The sequence below is a fragment of the Typopeltis vanoorti genome, chromosome 19 (genome assembly GCF_054136105.1).
Source record: "Typopeltis vanoorti isolate ZY-2024b chromosome 19, IOZ_Tvanoo_1.0, whole genome shotgun sequence".
Lineage (NCBI taxonomy): Eukaryota > Metazoa > Arthropoda > Arachnida > Uropygi > Thelyphonidae > Typopeltis > Typopeltis vanoorti.
The window spans coordinates 56,605,220-56,622,232 of record NC_143567.1 but is presented as its reverse complement, the minus strand read 5'-3'; the positions used below and the strand labels follow the sequence as shown (position 1 = coordinate 56,622,232).

The 17,013-nt window shown below is 35.8% G+C and overlaps 2 protein-coding genes across 2 annotated transcripts in view; one reads left to right on the top strand and one right to left on the bottom strand.

The window, feature by feature from the left end:
- LOC150096139 (mitogen-activated protein kinase kinase kinase 4-like) overlaps positions 1-17,013 on the bottom strand; it is a 734,047-nt gene that overhangs the window by 152,002 nt on the left and 565,032 nt on the right. The gene's annotated exons all lie outside the window — the stretch shown is intronic.
- The window catches only part of LOC150096140 (techylectin-5B-like), a 144,398-nt gene that overhangs the window by 43,913 nt on the left and 83,472 nt on the right, over positions 1-17,013 (top strand). The window contains exon 3 of the mRNA XM_090409258.1: positions 8,571-8,863. Within this exon, the coding sequence (XP_090265384.1) occupies positions 8,571-8,863 (293 nt within the window). The remainder of the gene's footprint in view (positions 1-8,570; positions 8,864-17,013) is intronic.

The following is a 17,013-nucleotide window of genomic DNA, read 5'->3' as shown; positions in this document are numbered from 1 at the left end:
GCCTACTGAGAAGAAGGTTCCGGGCAGGATAAAGAGAAAAAGAAATAGTTCGAAAAAGGTATGGACAAGTCACATGTAATAAGTGGTATTAGCACAAATTCTTATAGATCCAGGAATGAGCTGTTATGTTTGTATATTAATACTAGAAGTATTCATCACAAGGGCAATGAAATGGTTGCACTGATTGAGTTCATTCAACCCAAAATTGTTGGAATATGGTTGGATGAGGATGACATCCTCACAGGAATAGAGATGGAAGGATATGATGTTTTTTTGAATATAGGAAGGGTAAAAAGGGAGGTGGAGTGTTATTGGTGACAGAAAAAGAGTTATGTTCTTACAAAGTAAAGATGCAAGTGGGAAACAGTGGCAGTGGTTTTGAGGCAGGTATGGTGTAAAAAATAGGTGAATAGAATGAAATACTTAGTCAGATGTTGCTATAGACCTAGTAATGTGGAAGTAATGACCAAGAAATGTATAATGAAATTAGCCCAGTAAATAGGAAAAGGGTGATCATTATGGATGATTTTAATTTCTTGAGTTTTTGAGGGACATCTACCTCAGACTATGTAACACAGGGTACATGAGGATTGATAGTCTTGGATTTGATCATCTCATCAGAGGATCTCATTCTAGTTGATGGTTATCTAAGTGGTTTCCAGACATATGAGAACCTCTGTGAGGAAAAGGTATACGTAGAACTAGAAGGCTCGTAATTATGAGCAGCTCAGAATGGAATGAGAATTTGGGTGCAAAGGAGATCAATGCTGCATGTGTGCTATTCAAGAATTATCTAGTAGAAGTAATGTCTAAATGTATTCCAAGGGTCAGAAGGTTAAATAAGGTAGGTATGAAATGATGAATGAATGAAGAGATTAAGTATGCAATATAGAGAAAGAAGGCATTCGACAGTGTCCTTATGGAGGCTACATAAGATAAGTGGCAATAATCAATTTCATCAGGGGTACAAAGAACAGTCAAGGAGGATGACTCAATTGGTAAGGTTACAAAAGTGCAGTATGAGCAGCAGTTAGTTAATGAAGCCAACCCCCCCCACACACACACCTACACAGGAAGTTCTTTTGATATGTAGCCAGTAAAGAAAAAAAAAAAGATGATCATTATGGTAGGACAACATTAATTGGAAAAATGGTATAACTGCTGCTGTGGAGGATGTAATTGGCATATTTAATGAGCAGTTCATAAAGGTTTTTCATCCTTATGAATGTGACATCATAGAGAGCTGGTTAGCTGTGAATGAGGGGGAGAGAGACTAACTGTGAGTCATCAAGATGTATATGAGTTAGAGGGCTTCATATGGAGGTGGTGGGATTTTTTTCTCCCACAAACTTCAGTTTTTCATCCCACAAATCAGGTAAACTAGCCATTAGAACACATGCAATTGACATACATAACACACTGGCCTCATAGCCTGAGTTGCTTCAGCCATAAATCTAAATAAGCTAAAATTTAAATCAAACCAAACCTTGATTTCTTTCCACTCCTTCAACAAAGGAGTGGAAGGAAGGCAGGATTTACCACTTTATAAGGTGACAGAATTGAAGTATCAAATTATAGACCAATCTGTGTCAGGTGTTGTGGTTAATGTTGCAGAGGCCAGTGAGAACCAGGATCCAGAATTGGGTTGATAACAATGGCATTATCTTTGATGAATAGCACAGATTTGCTTAAAGGAGGTTAATTTAGTAATCTACTTACTGCAGTAAGGTGTCTGGATGAGGGAGATGGATACACAACAGTATACTTAGATTTCGCCATGGCTTTTGATAGACTGCTAACAATGATAAATTGGTATTCAAACTAGAGTGCATGGAGTTGGATATTCAGACAACTGTATTGGATTGGAGATTGGGTATCTGATAAAAGTCAGCAAGTTGTGTATGGGGGGGCAATATCACAGAAGAAGAAGAAGAAAGTCACTAGTGTTGTGCCTCAGGGGTAGGGCCATTGCTGTTTAACCTGTATTTTAATGATATTGGGGAAGATTCAATAGGGATATTCAGTTGTTTGCAGATGATGCAAAGTTGGGAAGAACCATGAGGAGTTAAACAGATGTTGTGGTGTCTTACAACACCTGAATAGATTGAATGAATGAATGAGTGGGCACAGGATTGGGATGCCAGTTCAATATTGTGAAATGTACGGTATTAAAATTTGTAAATCAAACGTGGGATGTAGAATTTACTCTTTGTTGGGATATGTTGTTGGAGGTGGAGAAATAAGAGATCTTAGGATGGTGGTGGAAAAGTGTCTAAAATTTAGAAGCCACACTACCAAAACTGTGAGTACAACAACAAATTCTGGCAATGATGTGAAGGATACTGACTTGTAGAAGTAAGAAGATTCTGGTTCCATTGTATAAGGCCTTGATTAGGCCACATATGGAGTACAGTACACAGATATGGTCATCTGGTTTTCAAAAGGATGAAAAGATATTGGAAAGGGTCCATTAGCGATGACTAAGATAGTTTCTGGTCTTTGGAGTGTTGAGTATGAAGAACGGTTGAGAAGATGTAATTTACATAGTCTAGCAAATTGTAAGCTGTATAAGGAGGTGGAGTGAGAAGCAGATTTTTTTTGCATGAAGAGTTGTGAATAATTGGAATGCATTGGCTGAGTTTGGTGGCTATAGAGAATTTGCATGTATTGATGCCATGGTATGATGAACTTTGTGTATGACAAAGGGACCTCTTGCAATGAGTCTTGGACTTCATGGGGTTCTTGGGATAAATTATGAAAAAGTGACATGGTGAATAGTTATGGTAGTAGTATGGCCATGGGAAAAGATGTAATGAATACTTTGTCAGTGTATATCACACTAATATGAATTTCCTTTCTTTTCAGTGCTTGTCACTTTTCCAGCCTGTGTTTAATGTTTCTCATGTACCAGCTGTCTTGCATTTCTACATAAGAGTTTTTCCTTTACTACTACTATTTTTATTAATTGACTTAATTTTTGGTATCTATTGCAACCAATTCCCATGTTTTGTTAAATTAGCCACTTTTCCCCACATCTCATGATACTGATGGTAGCTGATTACAGAGTTTTCAATGATCACCTACTTTATGTATATATATATTTTTCATATATATCCCTTCTTGACAGCAATTTTCTCCTTCTTGACCATCTCCTCAGTCAGTATCTCATAATCAGTCTCACCAACAAGCAGCAGTGTTAATACCTCATGCACAGCTACAACCATATCCTTTGAGGAGATTACCAAACACCACATTCTAAAATATCATGTTACTTCCATCACAGTATATAAGATAGTGTATTACTTAGATACTCTACAAATTCATTCTTCATTTTCATACATTGCCTTGCCATTTTATATATCTATAATTAAAATCTTCCATTATAATAATTCTACTTTTACCTGCACAACCTATTCTGATAACAATATACCATTATAATCAACATATTCTTATTCTCTCAGAAATAAGAGGTTATTTCTGACATTGCTTGTATTAGTATACAAACTAGTGTAATACAAACTCAGTTATAAATTATCTTCTTTTTTGAAACACTCACATTATATTACCAAATCCCACTATACATTACCATCATCAACTTCCTTGGTAGTACAGTGGTTAGCATCCCCGCTTGTCGTGCGAGAGACCGGGTTTTGATTCCTCGCTGGGGAGGAAATTTACTACAGCATGGTTGGTCGAGTGGTTAGCACACCCACTCTCCAACGAACATACCGTGGGTTTGAATCCTGCTATGGACATGGATGTTTGTCTTTCAGTGGGAGATAAATTTCATCACCCACTATGAAACCACCACCCTGTTTATTGGAGGCCTGAAGTGATTGAAAAAGTTCCATGCTTGGTCTCCAGAGCAGGATTTCTGGACTATGTAAAAATTAAAAAAAAAACATTACAATATATATGTATATATATGTTGAAACGTACTATTAACTCGGGGTTGGGATATGTTCATTTTTCTAAATTAACTGACTTAAACCCGAGAATTATAACACAATGACATTTATTTGAAAAAAATGCAACGTTTCGTCAAAAATGACTTCTTCAGGCGATAAGAACATAGAAAAGATAATAAAAGACACTTAAATTAACATTGACACACTCCAAAGCTATACAATTACAAAGTCATAATATTCGACTGTAAATTACAGTTATTATGAGCTTGAACTACAGTCCGAGTTAATGTTCTATTGTTGTGCACCTGTGCGTGTGTGGAATCACGCGATCTCCAGTATATATATGTTACGCATAGATTGTGAAATTGCACAATTCACGGAATGCGCAACACTTTTGCTCATTTCATGAACTGTATAACGCACTTGTACAGTTCATGGAATGTGTGGAATTTTGCACAATTCATGAAATGAGCATTACGTTTTCTGCTCATTTCATGAATTGGGTGCATAGTTACAGCATATAAATAGATGATAAACGGGTGAAGAGTGATAAAATAGTTTTAATTCAAAAACTTTTATTACATGAAAAGGTTAGGTTAGGTTAGGTAGTTACAAAGAACTTGATTTTTCAAACAGCTACATTTCTTATTTGTACAATGTATTTTACAAGAGCATGACCTGCAACTTATGTAATATGTGACGAATCATCACTATTAGGTAAATTGTGTTAATGTATTTGTACCATCTTTTGATCATAGTAGAGGAGATCCAGCAAACTTGATTGGAGTAGTTCTTGATAGGAAAGAAGGGAAATACAGAATTGGCACCAAAGGTGAACTTATTGAAAACTGGCTTGAGAGAAATTGTTTTGAAAAGTGATTTTTCAGGGATTATCTATAAATGAAGTACCAACTACAGACCTCAGCATCAGAGCTATAGTTTGCCAACTTTCTGTTGTTAATGGACAAGAATTCAAAACATGCGCTTGTAAAACATGTACAAATAAGAAATGTAGCTGTTTGAAAAATCAAGTTCTTTGTAACTACCTAACCTAATCTAACCTAACCTAACTCTTCATGTCATCCAAACAAGTCTTGTGAAAATCCTTAATTATTGTTTACTTGTTAGTTGTAAAGAAAGAAGTTTGGTAATAATATTTTCTTGTGTTTTGTCAAAGTACACAACTATTTTTATGTAATAAAAGTTTTTGAATTAAAGCTATTTTATCACTCTTCACCTGTTTGTCATCTATTTATATGCTGTAACTATGCACCCAATTCATGAAATGAGCAGAAAACGCTCATTTCATGAATTGTGCACAATTCTACACATTCCACGAATGCGCGTCATACAGTTCATGGAATGATCAAAAATGTTGCGCATTCCATGAATTGTGCAATTTCACAATCTTCGTGTAACACACACACACACACACACACACATATATATAAAATTCATAAAAATAAATGGGAAAAAAAATCCTTAGTGCACCATGGTGCAAAATGTATTAGAGGCTTATAATAACTCTTCATGGATGGGAACCACACATAAAAAATAAATAATTAAAAGAATTTTTAAAGATATAAAATACTTTTCAAATTTTTTTTAAGTTTTAACAATTAACATAAATTACTCTATACCAGGGGTGTTCAACCCGTTGATCGCGGAGCAATTTTTGGTCGATCTCTTGTGTATTTCTCCTTACTTACAAATTTAATTAAAACTGAAAACATGATATTTTATTTATCATTATTTTGTATTATTTTTAATTCGCTTTAAGTGTATTGCTATTGTTTATTTATTTTTCGTTAAAATTATCAAATCAGTAATTTTCTTATAAGTCCGGGTAAATGAATTAATTTGGATCAGTGGAAGTCAAACAGCAAGCTGAGTGAATACGATTATAAGCAAAGTGTAAAAACTCAATTGTAGCTTAAATATTAAATATTCAAAAGCACATTACATCGATTTTTTACTTAGGTTAAGTCCCATGTGAATATTGTAAAAAAATAAACTTTGTCTCGGTATAGTTTGTATTAGATGTTTTTCTAAATAACTCTTTTGAAGCTAACTGTATATACTGCTTTAATAAGAATACATTAGAGTGTTAAAAACAAAGGCAATGTTTTTATCAAAGGAGCTGTACATGGCAGCATTAGAAAGATTGTTATTGAAATTTGTATGTAGGAGAAAGGCTTGCAGGCTCTAGTGTAAACATCTCCGAAGTCAGTCAGAAAGAGTTCAATCAACTTTCCGATGGCCGGCAACTTACAATCAAAAGAAAGCGGAGGAGAACAAAAGGCGTGCCGAACTTGAAACTTAAGATGAAAGACTCATACCGATTCTTTGGGGGGTTGCCAAAGTTCATGCGAGGTCTCAGAGGAGGCCTAATAAAAAGGTACTGAAGCAAGCAGAAGGGGTCCCGGTTCCAGAATTGCTGTCAGAGAGGAGGTCGCCAGGTCCAGAGAGACTGCCTGGATCCACGTTGCTTGAGAGAGGAGTTTCCCGCTTCCAGAAAGGAGCTTCTCGGTTCGAGACATTACTAGAGAGAGACTACTTCTAGGCCGCAGACAAGGTTTCAAATAGCCGAAAGGAAGAGTTCCAATTGCTGGAGAAAAGTTTCCAGCCCAGGTTAATGTCAGACATTCACCAGTGTGTTGCGTTTTCATTACAATTTGATGAAGCAAACAACTTCACTGATATGCTCAGTTAATGGTATTTATTCGCATGGTATTTCAAGATTATGCAAGTAAAGAAGAACTTTTGAAAATTATAGCATTATTGGGAAGGACTAGGGGAGAAGACATTTTTTCATGTCAAGAAGACAAGACATTTGATGAATTTGTGGAACAACACAAACTTCCGCTTTTTAAACTTGTGTCTATTACTACTGATGGTGCTCCTGCAATGATAGGTAATAAATCAGGCTTCATTTCATTATGTAAAAACGATGACAAATATCCAAATTTTTTAACATACCACTGCATTATTCACCAACAAGTACTGTGTAGTAAAAGATTAAACACAAAAGGTGTTTTGGATATTGCATTTAAAATTGTAAATTCTGTTTGAGGAAAAGCCCTGCAACAGCGGTTATTTAAATTACAGGCAGATGATGATAGGGAACTTCTGTTGTACAATAATGTTCGCTAGCTCAGCAGAAGTCAATTTTTTGAAAGATTTCTTGTATTAATTAACGATATAAAAAATTTTCTTGATGAAAAAGGAGATATTTATCCACAATTGAGTGATAAAAGATGGCTGTTACACTTATCACTTTTAGTCGATTTCTGTACGAAATTAAGCAATTTAAATTTAGAGTTACAAGGTAGAGATAAAAATTTAATTGACATGTTAAGTTTAATAAAAACTTTCCAACATTACTTTTATTAAAGAAAAATATAAATGACCGCGAATTTAGACATCTCCCATATTTATTAAAAATTTTTTGAACAAAATCAAGAAATGCTTCGCTGTGATTTAAAAGAATTTATTCGTGAAATAGAATTAGTTGAGGAAGAAATAAATTCAAGATTTAAGGATTTTAATAAAACTGAAATGATTGTATCTTTTATCAATAATCCATTTCAAGAAAACTTGAACATCACAGAAATTTCATATAAAATTAGTGGGCTGTTTGATATAAACCAAGCCGAAGTAGAACTTGAGATAATAAACATTCAGAATAGTTTACATTTAAAATCAATAAACAATGAAGTCATTTGGAAGTATGCACATGAAAAATTACCAATATTAACTGATATTGCACGAAAAATTCTGTTGCGTTTCGGATCGACATACTTGTCAGAATCCGCTTTTTCAAATATGACCGTCATAAAAAACCAATTAGGAAACCATTTTACAAATGATCATTTGGGTGATTGTCCGCAATTGGCCACTTCTTCATCTCAACTTGACTATGAAAATATTGCGAGGTCCAAACAATGCCAAATTTCACATCAACTTTTTTTTTTTTTTTTTTTTTTAATCAACCAACATTTCCTGTAACTTGTGAGTTTGTAATCAATCTGTTGTTTTTCTAATTTTGGTTTTCCAAAATAGAGAAATAAATATTTTATTCCAATATATTTTTTTTTTTTTTTGTTGTATTAAAATAATTAAAAGCAATAAATAAATTTTTAAATACACAAAGTTTTTAGTTGTGTATTTTTTTAGTTGTTTATTTGTGTGTAATCAGTTATCAGGTTGGGGAACGTGATCTATATAAGACAGTAGATCGCCGAATAACTTATATATAACAGAGTAGTTCAGCGAATAACTTTTTATAGAAAAGTAGTAAAAAAGTTGAACACCACTGCTCTATACAATAATATATTTATTATTATTTTATACATATATTAGTATACATTTTTTACAATTTGTAAAATTATTTTTAAAAAATCCGGAATTTTTTTTTAATAATAATCGTCTGATTGAGGAATTATTACAAGGAGGGAAGGAAGAGAGATATTTCAACATCTGTGTTATATCCAACTTGGCAGCATATGCAACCATGTTATAACTGTGGATCAGTGTGGTTCAAAGTATCTAAATGCTAAGGGGAGTGGAGAAAGATAATATACAACTGTATTTAATTAATAATATGTAATTAATACAATTCTTCAGCTGTATCTTTCTATATCATAAAAATATTTTTCACAGGTTATAACATTACAAGAAGTTTTGAGAGAAGATGTAGACAAAATACAACAAAATCAATTGCTCAATAAAGTGTGGTTGGAAGAGCAAATACGTCAATTAGGAGACAGAGAACAACCTGAGAAAACTGACTTCAGTTCAGATCCTAATGCAGTAGGTCATGCCGGATCTGATATTTTGGCAAATTTACAAATAGTGCAAACTACTTTATATAGCCTGAGACGAATGGCTGATAATCTACAAAACACCATTGCCACCATCAAAATTAATATAACTGATTTAACTAATCTAACAAGGTATGTATATGAATTTTATTAACTGTAACATTCAAAAATCATTGTTAGGAGACTTATTCTTAACTAACCAAGTCCTGTTATTGACATGAAGTAGACCCCCCCCCCAGTCTAATGTGCTTCTGCATCTAATAATAAGAGGATTAGTCACAAGTGGTGGTCAGTTGCAGAGCTACAAGATACAGTTTCATTCTTTTATTTGAAATTAAAAACAGTACAATACAGTACCAAGTGCTGATTTTTTAAAATTTATTTTAAATGTTGTTTAATATAACTGGCATTTGTACATTTTAGCAAAACAAAAATACATTGCTAAAATGTACAAAACCAATATGAAATCTTTGCAATTAATATGTTTTAAGCCATTGATATTAAATGTTATAATCCTATAATGTTTTTGGTTGAGTAATGTATGGAGGATTAATATGGCACTTCAGTTCTCATGCATTATTATTATTATAAAAAACCTACATGGAGTCAAAAGACTCATCGTGGGAGGTCCACTGTTTTATACACACAGTTTATCACACTGCGCCTTAAATATATTCACTGTCTCTGCGCTCACCACACTCTCGGGCAATGCATTCCAATCACTCACCACCTTTACATGCAAAAAACCTGCTCTTCACCCCCTTGCTCACATCATCCTTATACAGCTTCCATGGATGACCTCTTGTTCTCTTCCTATCTTCATCCATTCTGTGCAAAACCTCCCCGACATTAATCTGGTAATACCCTCTTTACAGCTTATATGTCTCGATCATATCCCCTCTCATGCTTTCCACCGATTTCTGCAAACTGCATTTTGTCAATCTGTCTTCATGCTCAACATTCTAGAGACCAGAAACCACCTTAGGTCAATCATCTCTGAATTTTTCCCCAACACATCTTCATCTTTTTGAAAACCAGGTGACCAAATCTGTGCACAGTAATCCATATGTGGCCTGATCAAAGCTTTATACAAGGGAACCATAACATCCTTACTTCTGCAAGTCAGTTCCCTCCGCATCATTCCCATTATCTGCTGTGTTGTCCTCACAATTTTAGTAACATGTCCCCAAAATTTTAGGTCCTTGTCTACAATTACTCCCAGATCTCTCATCTCCTCTACCACTTCTAAGATATTTCCGCTGACTGTGTACTCTACATCCCATCTCTGCTTCCCAAATTTCAAAACCTTACAATTTGCAACACTGAATTGACATCCCCACTCATTTACCTATTCAGCTAGTGTATTCAAATCCTCTTGCAAAGCTACTGCATCCGCTCCACTCCTGATAGCTCTTCCCAACTTTGCATCATCTGCAAACAACTGCATATCACCATTCAAACCTCTCCAAATATCATTTACATACAAATTAATGCTATGAACATTTACATATTACAGCTATGAACCCAAAACAGACCCTTGGGGTATGGCGCTAATAACTTTCCTCTTCTGGGATATCACTCCTCCATAGACAACTCGCTGATACCTATCAGACAGCCAATCTCCAATCTAGCGAACTAATCTACTGTTTAGCCCCATCCATTCCAATTTAATTACCAGCTTGTTATGTGACAATTTATCAAACGGCTTTGCAAAATATAAATATACCAAAGTATATGCAATACCCTCATCCAACACATTTGTCACTTTATTATAAAAAAGTAAGCAGATTGCTAAAGCACGATCTTCCTTTAGTCAATCCATGCTGACTGCCAAAGAGTATTTTTCTGTTGTCAACCCAATTCTGAATCTTAGTCCTAACTAACTTTTCTAATACCTTAACCACAACTCCAGACACACAGACTGGTCTATAATTCAAAGCACTACTCTTATCACCTCCTTTATGAATTGGAACAATTTTACTCTCTTTCCACTCTTTTGGAACTTGACCCAGTGAGCGACTCATGTAGAAAAAATATGCAAAAGCTGTTGTTAACTCTCTGGAACATTCTCTCAAAATACGTGGTGAAATAGCATCAAGTCTATTCAATTCCTCATATACCTCCTTTCACGTACTAACAGTTTCTCCTCCTTCTTTCCCACTGCTTTCAAGTTCTGCATGATGTCACATTCATAAGAATGAAATACATTTATAAATTGCTCATGAAATATCTTAACTACATCCTCTGCAGCATTATCATTCCTCTGTTTTCACCAGTCAATCCCATCCTAGCAAAATCATTCTTTCTTCTACTGGCAGCATATCGAAAAAACTCATTAAGCATGAACTTTGAAAAATATTGGCAATAACACAACTTTCATGTCATAAATTAGAATATTTCAGTGCGTTTGTTTGAAATAATGTTTTTAAATGCCAGAAGTACAAGGCTGGTTGATTTTTCATTTCGAGAAACTGACTTTCAAAAAATTGCCAATTTCAAGAGTTAACCATTTGAAATTGCCAAACATCCAGAAGTCTAATTTCCTGGGCATTATGGATTATTTATTACTATGATTAAGCACATCATCATCATGGAACTTACTTATAATGAAGTTTAAGAATCACTGCAGGACATCCACTTCATATCACAGCTTAATATTAAGCAATGAGGATACATTTTCCAATAGTGCATTAATTTATTCATCTCCACACAAAGAAATTGCATAAAACCTACTTATTGCCTTGCTCACCAACACATTATATAACTTCCAGGATTTCTCTTCCCTTTTCTGGAAAATCTCCAATGTGTCCATCTAGGGAACTCTCAACAACGTATGTATTTCAATGATATAATTTTTCACTGCTTCTGTCTGTCAAATTTTGCAGATCATCCCTAGAAGTGATCCTAATATCTACTCTCACTTATGCTACCCAATTTGTATTCTTTCTGGAATTTCTCCAGCATACTCTCCCAAAATTTAAGTGACTAGATGTGGTGATAAATCTAGATGCAGTATGATCAAATTCTTATACAATGGAAATGTCACTCTCTCTCTCTCTCTCTCTCTCCTGGTTGATGTCCATTAGGCTGTTGCATAAATTTTCTATGTTGATTTTAGCAAATTTTGAACATATCTGCTGAAGTATAAGTCTCTGTCCACAATCATCCCAAGATCTTCTGCTCCCTCTTGCAGCATCTTACAAATATACTACATAAAGCTCCTAGTGCTAATTCCATTCCCCCACTTGGCTACATAAAACTGGTATCCCCACTCTTCAGTCTGTTTTTATCAGCCTACTTGAATTCTCCTGAACAGCCACCATATTAGCTTAATTTTTAATAATCCTTCCAGTCAAACTATTTGCAAAAAAATGAATATCTCCCCTTCAATTTGCATATCATTAAACTTAAGGATTTTCCAGTAGTACAAGGCCAGAGTCTTGCAGAAGTTCACTGTTGCCTTTTTCTCATGATATTAAGCAATTATCCAAATTCATACACTGCAACTTAAAATATCAATTTGATATGAAACAACTATAAGCATTTGCGAAATATCTAGCAAAATTACAGCATATATATTTCCTTGATAAGCTGTTGTACCTTGTTATAAGCAACTAAATTACTAAACAAACAAAAAAAAAAAAAAAACGTCCATCTCTTTTACAAATTCATGCATGTCTCTATTGAGAATCCTAATTCTCAGTTAAGAGACCCACACTAACTTTTGAACAATTTTAAATACCACTGTTGAAATGTACCAAAGTATGTAGTTTGGTGTATCCATTTTGGCACCATGTCTTCTTTTCACTCTTTAGAGGAATTTTCCAGTTGAAACTTTCATTAAGTGGTTGGACAAACATCACTTCAAGTGGTTGGAGAAATATCTGGCAAATGGTATGACATAAAAGCAAAAGAAGTTGAAGATGCAAGGGAAGAGAAAGCAGAGTATGAAAGAATTAAAGTATGACAAAAAGGATTGAATTTTGTATGATGATTCACTGATAAGAGGAGTGCTTGAGGAGAGTGAGACAAAATCATGTTTTCCTGGTGCCAAGATTAAGGATGTCAATGATATTGTAAAGATGCAGAGAGTGAATCTAAAATAGATGTTTATTTCTGCTGGTACATTTAGCACGTGAGAAGTGTGGTATGCAAGAAGATAGGGAAGAGTTGCTAGTACATGCAAAAAACAGGAGTGGGAAAGTTAAAGTTGTATATCACCTTGGTATGACAGAAGTGAGCAGAGAGAGAGAGAGCTATGATTGCAAATGAGTCAGTGTGAATGGACTTGGGGTCAGGAGTCTTGAGAAAGGGAAACTAGAATGTTCATGGGGGTGGGATGCAGATGAGCATGGATCCAGGTAACCTAGCGGTTAGTAAATGGGAGAGTGATCACATGATACACAAACTCACACAGGTGAGTTTGTGTGAAGGCACCCATGAGGCAAGTAAGTGTGGAATCTAGTTTCTAAAGCAAAAATATTGAATAGGGTAGTCAATTCAGGAAGTAAAGATGGGTGGGAGCCTAAAGGGATGCCATAGTTTCTATATACTAATGCCAGAAGTATCAGGAATAAGCGGGAGGATTTTTGGAAATGGGTTAGTGAAACCTTGCCAAAAAGTTAGATGCATTAGTGAGACTTGGCTAACAGCAGATGATGTAGTTACAGGGATAGAATGTAAAGGGTTTAATATTTTCAGGGAAGATAGAGAAGATAGCATGTGGGAAAGGGTACTGCTGTTGACAGTGGATGAATTGCAGCAAAAAAGAATAGGAGATAGGCAGGAGGGTGGCTTTTCATTTGAAGCAGTCTAGTGTGAGATTAAGGCCAGTAAGACAAAATATACATTTAGTTGTTGTTATAGACCAGAGAAGTCCACGGATGATCTGGAAGATGTGAATCGGCAAATTAGTACAATGAGTACAGGTTGAGTGATTATTATGGGGGACTTCAACTATTGGGGGATATAGGTTGGACAGAAGAAGAGCACATGGCAGGAAGGAAATCGAATTTATACACCTATTAACAAATACTTGAGACAGCATGTGATGGAGGGGACCAGGAGTGTGAGAATATTGGACCTGGTCATAGGATCAGAAAAGCTATCTGTAACTAAGGTGACCACATTGCCTCCGATTGGTGAAAGTGGCCATGCGGTCCTGACTTGGGAGATTGTAAACATAAAGAATATTCTGTCAAGAAGCAGAATATGTGGAACTACAAGGCAGATAATTATGATAAGCTTAGGATGAAGCTTAAATTTGTGCATGGCATAAAACACTGCAGGATAAGGATGTTAGTAGTGCATGAGAGACAGTCAAAGGTCATCTAGAGCAGGGATTCTCAACCTATGGTATGCGAGCCACTGCCGGGTGGTACGAAAACAGATTTGCTTACTGGTACATTATGCGGCAAGTAAGAGGAAGAATGACTATGGAAGATTAACCCTAATGAGTGATGATGATCACAAGGTTACAGAAACAGATAAAATAGTCGAGTTGCTCAGTGACTGCTTTTGCAAGAGTATATCATCCTAGTGAGGTTACTGCTTCAACATATGTGACAGACACTAATGCGGGAACAGAGGTGGATGAATTGGAGGTTCTTAGTATCTCAATGTAAATATATATGTGGGATTAGATTGGATGTCAGCTTGGGTTCTGTGAGAATGTGCAAGGGCAATGCCTCTGACTAGGCTCTTTAATTTAAGTCTCAGCTCTGGTAGAGTTCCAAAGGAGTGGAAAGAGAACAAAATAATTCCCTTGCATAAGGGAGGTTCTAAGAGTGCAGTAGCAAATTAAGACCAATCAGTATCCCATGGTGGTATAAATACTGGAAAAATTGATCTAAAAGAGAATTCAAGAATGGGTGGGTAAAACATGACACTGTATGAGGGGAAACGTGGCTTTGTGAAGGGTCAGTCATGCGTTTGTAATTTACTGTCTTTTTATAATTGAGTAGCAGCAGATTTGAGTAAAGAATTGCGCTGGATTTTGCAAAAGCATTTGACAGAATGCCGCATGGAACTCTTATGCAACTGAAACAAATGGGAATTGATATGACACTGGTTAAGTGGGTAAGAGGATGGTTTCTTGACAGATATCAAAATGTTATGGAGTTGCAGAATGAAGGCAAAAACAGGTGACTAGTGGTGTGCCAAGGTTCAGTTCCAGGACCATTGCTGTTTAACTTGTACATAAATGATATTGGAAACAACCTGAAAGGAAATATGCAGTTGTTTGATGATGATGCAAAATTAGGTAGAGTAATAGTTAATCAATGCAGAGAGCTTGCAGTACTATTTAAATTGGCTGTCAGTATGGGCAAAATATAATGGGTATCAATTTAACGTGAAGAAATATAAAGTTAGGCATCTTGGGATAAATAGATTACAAGCTATATCACATTGATGGCACAGTACTCCAGGAAATAGATTTGTGGAAGGTGTTAGATAGAGAGTTCAAGTTTAGAGGACATATTGCTAAGATAGCCCATAAGGCTTTTGATGAACACATTAACAAGTAGAGATAAGGAAGTTGTTATTCCTCTATAACGCATAGATACATCCATATCTAGATTACTGTGCTCAAGTTTGGTCTCATGGGTTTCTTGGGGATGAGGAAGTGGTGTAGAAGATTCAGAGGCAAGTGATCAAGATGGTGAGTGGTCTGTAAAATGTTCCCTATGAAGATAGAATGAGGGTGTGTGGATTGCAGAAGTTGGTTGATAAGAGAAAAAGAGAGAAAGTGATAGAAACAGTTAAGTTGCTTAAATGGTTTTATAGGACTGATGCAGGAAAAATGTTTCAGCACTTGGCTCTGGGGCCAGAAGAAGAGGTCATCCCATGTTCTGGTGTGGTTAGTAAGGGTGTGAGGACTACATTTTTTGCTTGGAGAGTTGTGGATGAGTGGAATGAGTTACCAGAGTCAGTCATGAATGCTTTATCTGATAATGTTCAAGGAGAGATATGATAGATCGCGTGGATAGTTTGGGTCTCCCACGATGAGTCTTCGGACTCTATGGAGGTGCTGTACCATAATAATATCAATGCTAAATGTACTATCCCAACTTTAGTGGGCTAAGCAAGACAAGGTGTGAGGGATTATGGGATGGAGGGGATATTGCAATTTATGTATACTAATTCCAGAAGCATTTGAAATAAGGACGAGAAGTTTTTTGGCATTGGTTACCTCAACTTGGCCAAAAGTTATAGACATTAGTAAGACTTGGTTGAAGGAAATTGAATGATTACAACAGTCTGTTATGAAACACCTCGATGCGGTGCTTAACCAACTGATGACAACCTCTGTGAGAAACATGGAACCCTCTTGCCAAGATGAGAAAACCACTGAGTTGATTCATAGGGAGGTTGAAAGATTGCAGCTCCCATTGCTCGACAAGTTAGACACGGTGATGCAAAAGCTGGAAAATTTGTCCACTAGAAATACTGCAGAGTCTCCTTGGTCCTCAGAAAGAGGTAATGAGAGAAATGACAAGAAGGAATTCCCAAGATGCTTCAATTGCAATAGAATTGGGCATCTTGCCTGCAATTGCTATAGCAGAAAAGGGATCTACAGAAAAAACTCTTATAAAGAATCTAAATCTCATGTGTGTACCAATCAAACCTGGAGAAAGGGTCGACGGTATCAGGGACAATCACTAGGAATTACTGTAGAGGGAAGAATTTGTGGAAGAGATTTCAGAGCATTAGTGGACGCAGCTTCCCAACCTCTATCGTTTCAGAAAAACTACTTCAGGGAACTAGAGTCCTATGTGAAGAAAAGAGTCAAAATCTTTTACGAGACCTGTCAAACTGTTAGGAATATCTCCCTCTACAATTCACGCGTCCAAGTCAGATTGAAGGTGAAACTACTAGAATATAACATGTGTATTTGGCATGAAATTTTAGTCCTGCCAAGGACCTCTCTCTCTCCCACACTTAAAGTTAATACTCGGAAATGATTTTTTGATGAAGTACAAATTCTCATGTGATTACTCAAGAGAGGAGGTACGTTTCCTCGGGAAAAGGAGGATTATCAAGAGGGATCAAAAATCACAAGTTCTGGGTGAAGGACACAACCAATTAAACAACAAGTCCCAGTATGGGAATGAGGTAAAACTGACTGAGGGGGATAAAGACCTTATGGCTAGTATTCAATCAGATGCGGAGGAAGCTTCCTCATCAAAGGAAAAAAAATATCCAGGTGCAGACGACATTAAAGAAGTTAGGGCAACCGTGGATGGTAAAATTATAAGCAAAGGACAGAATGCAATCTATAA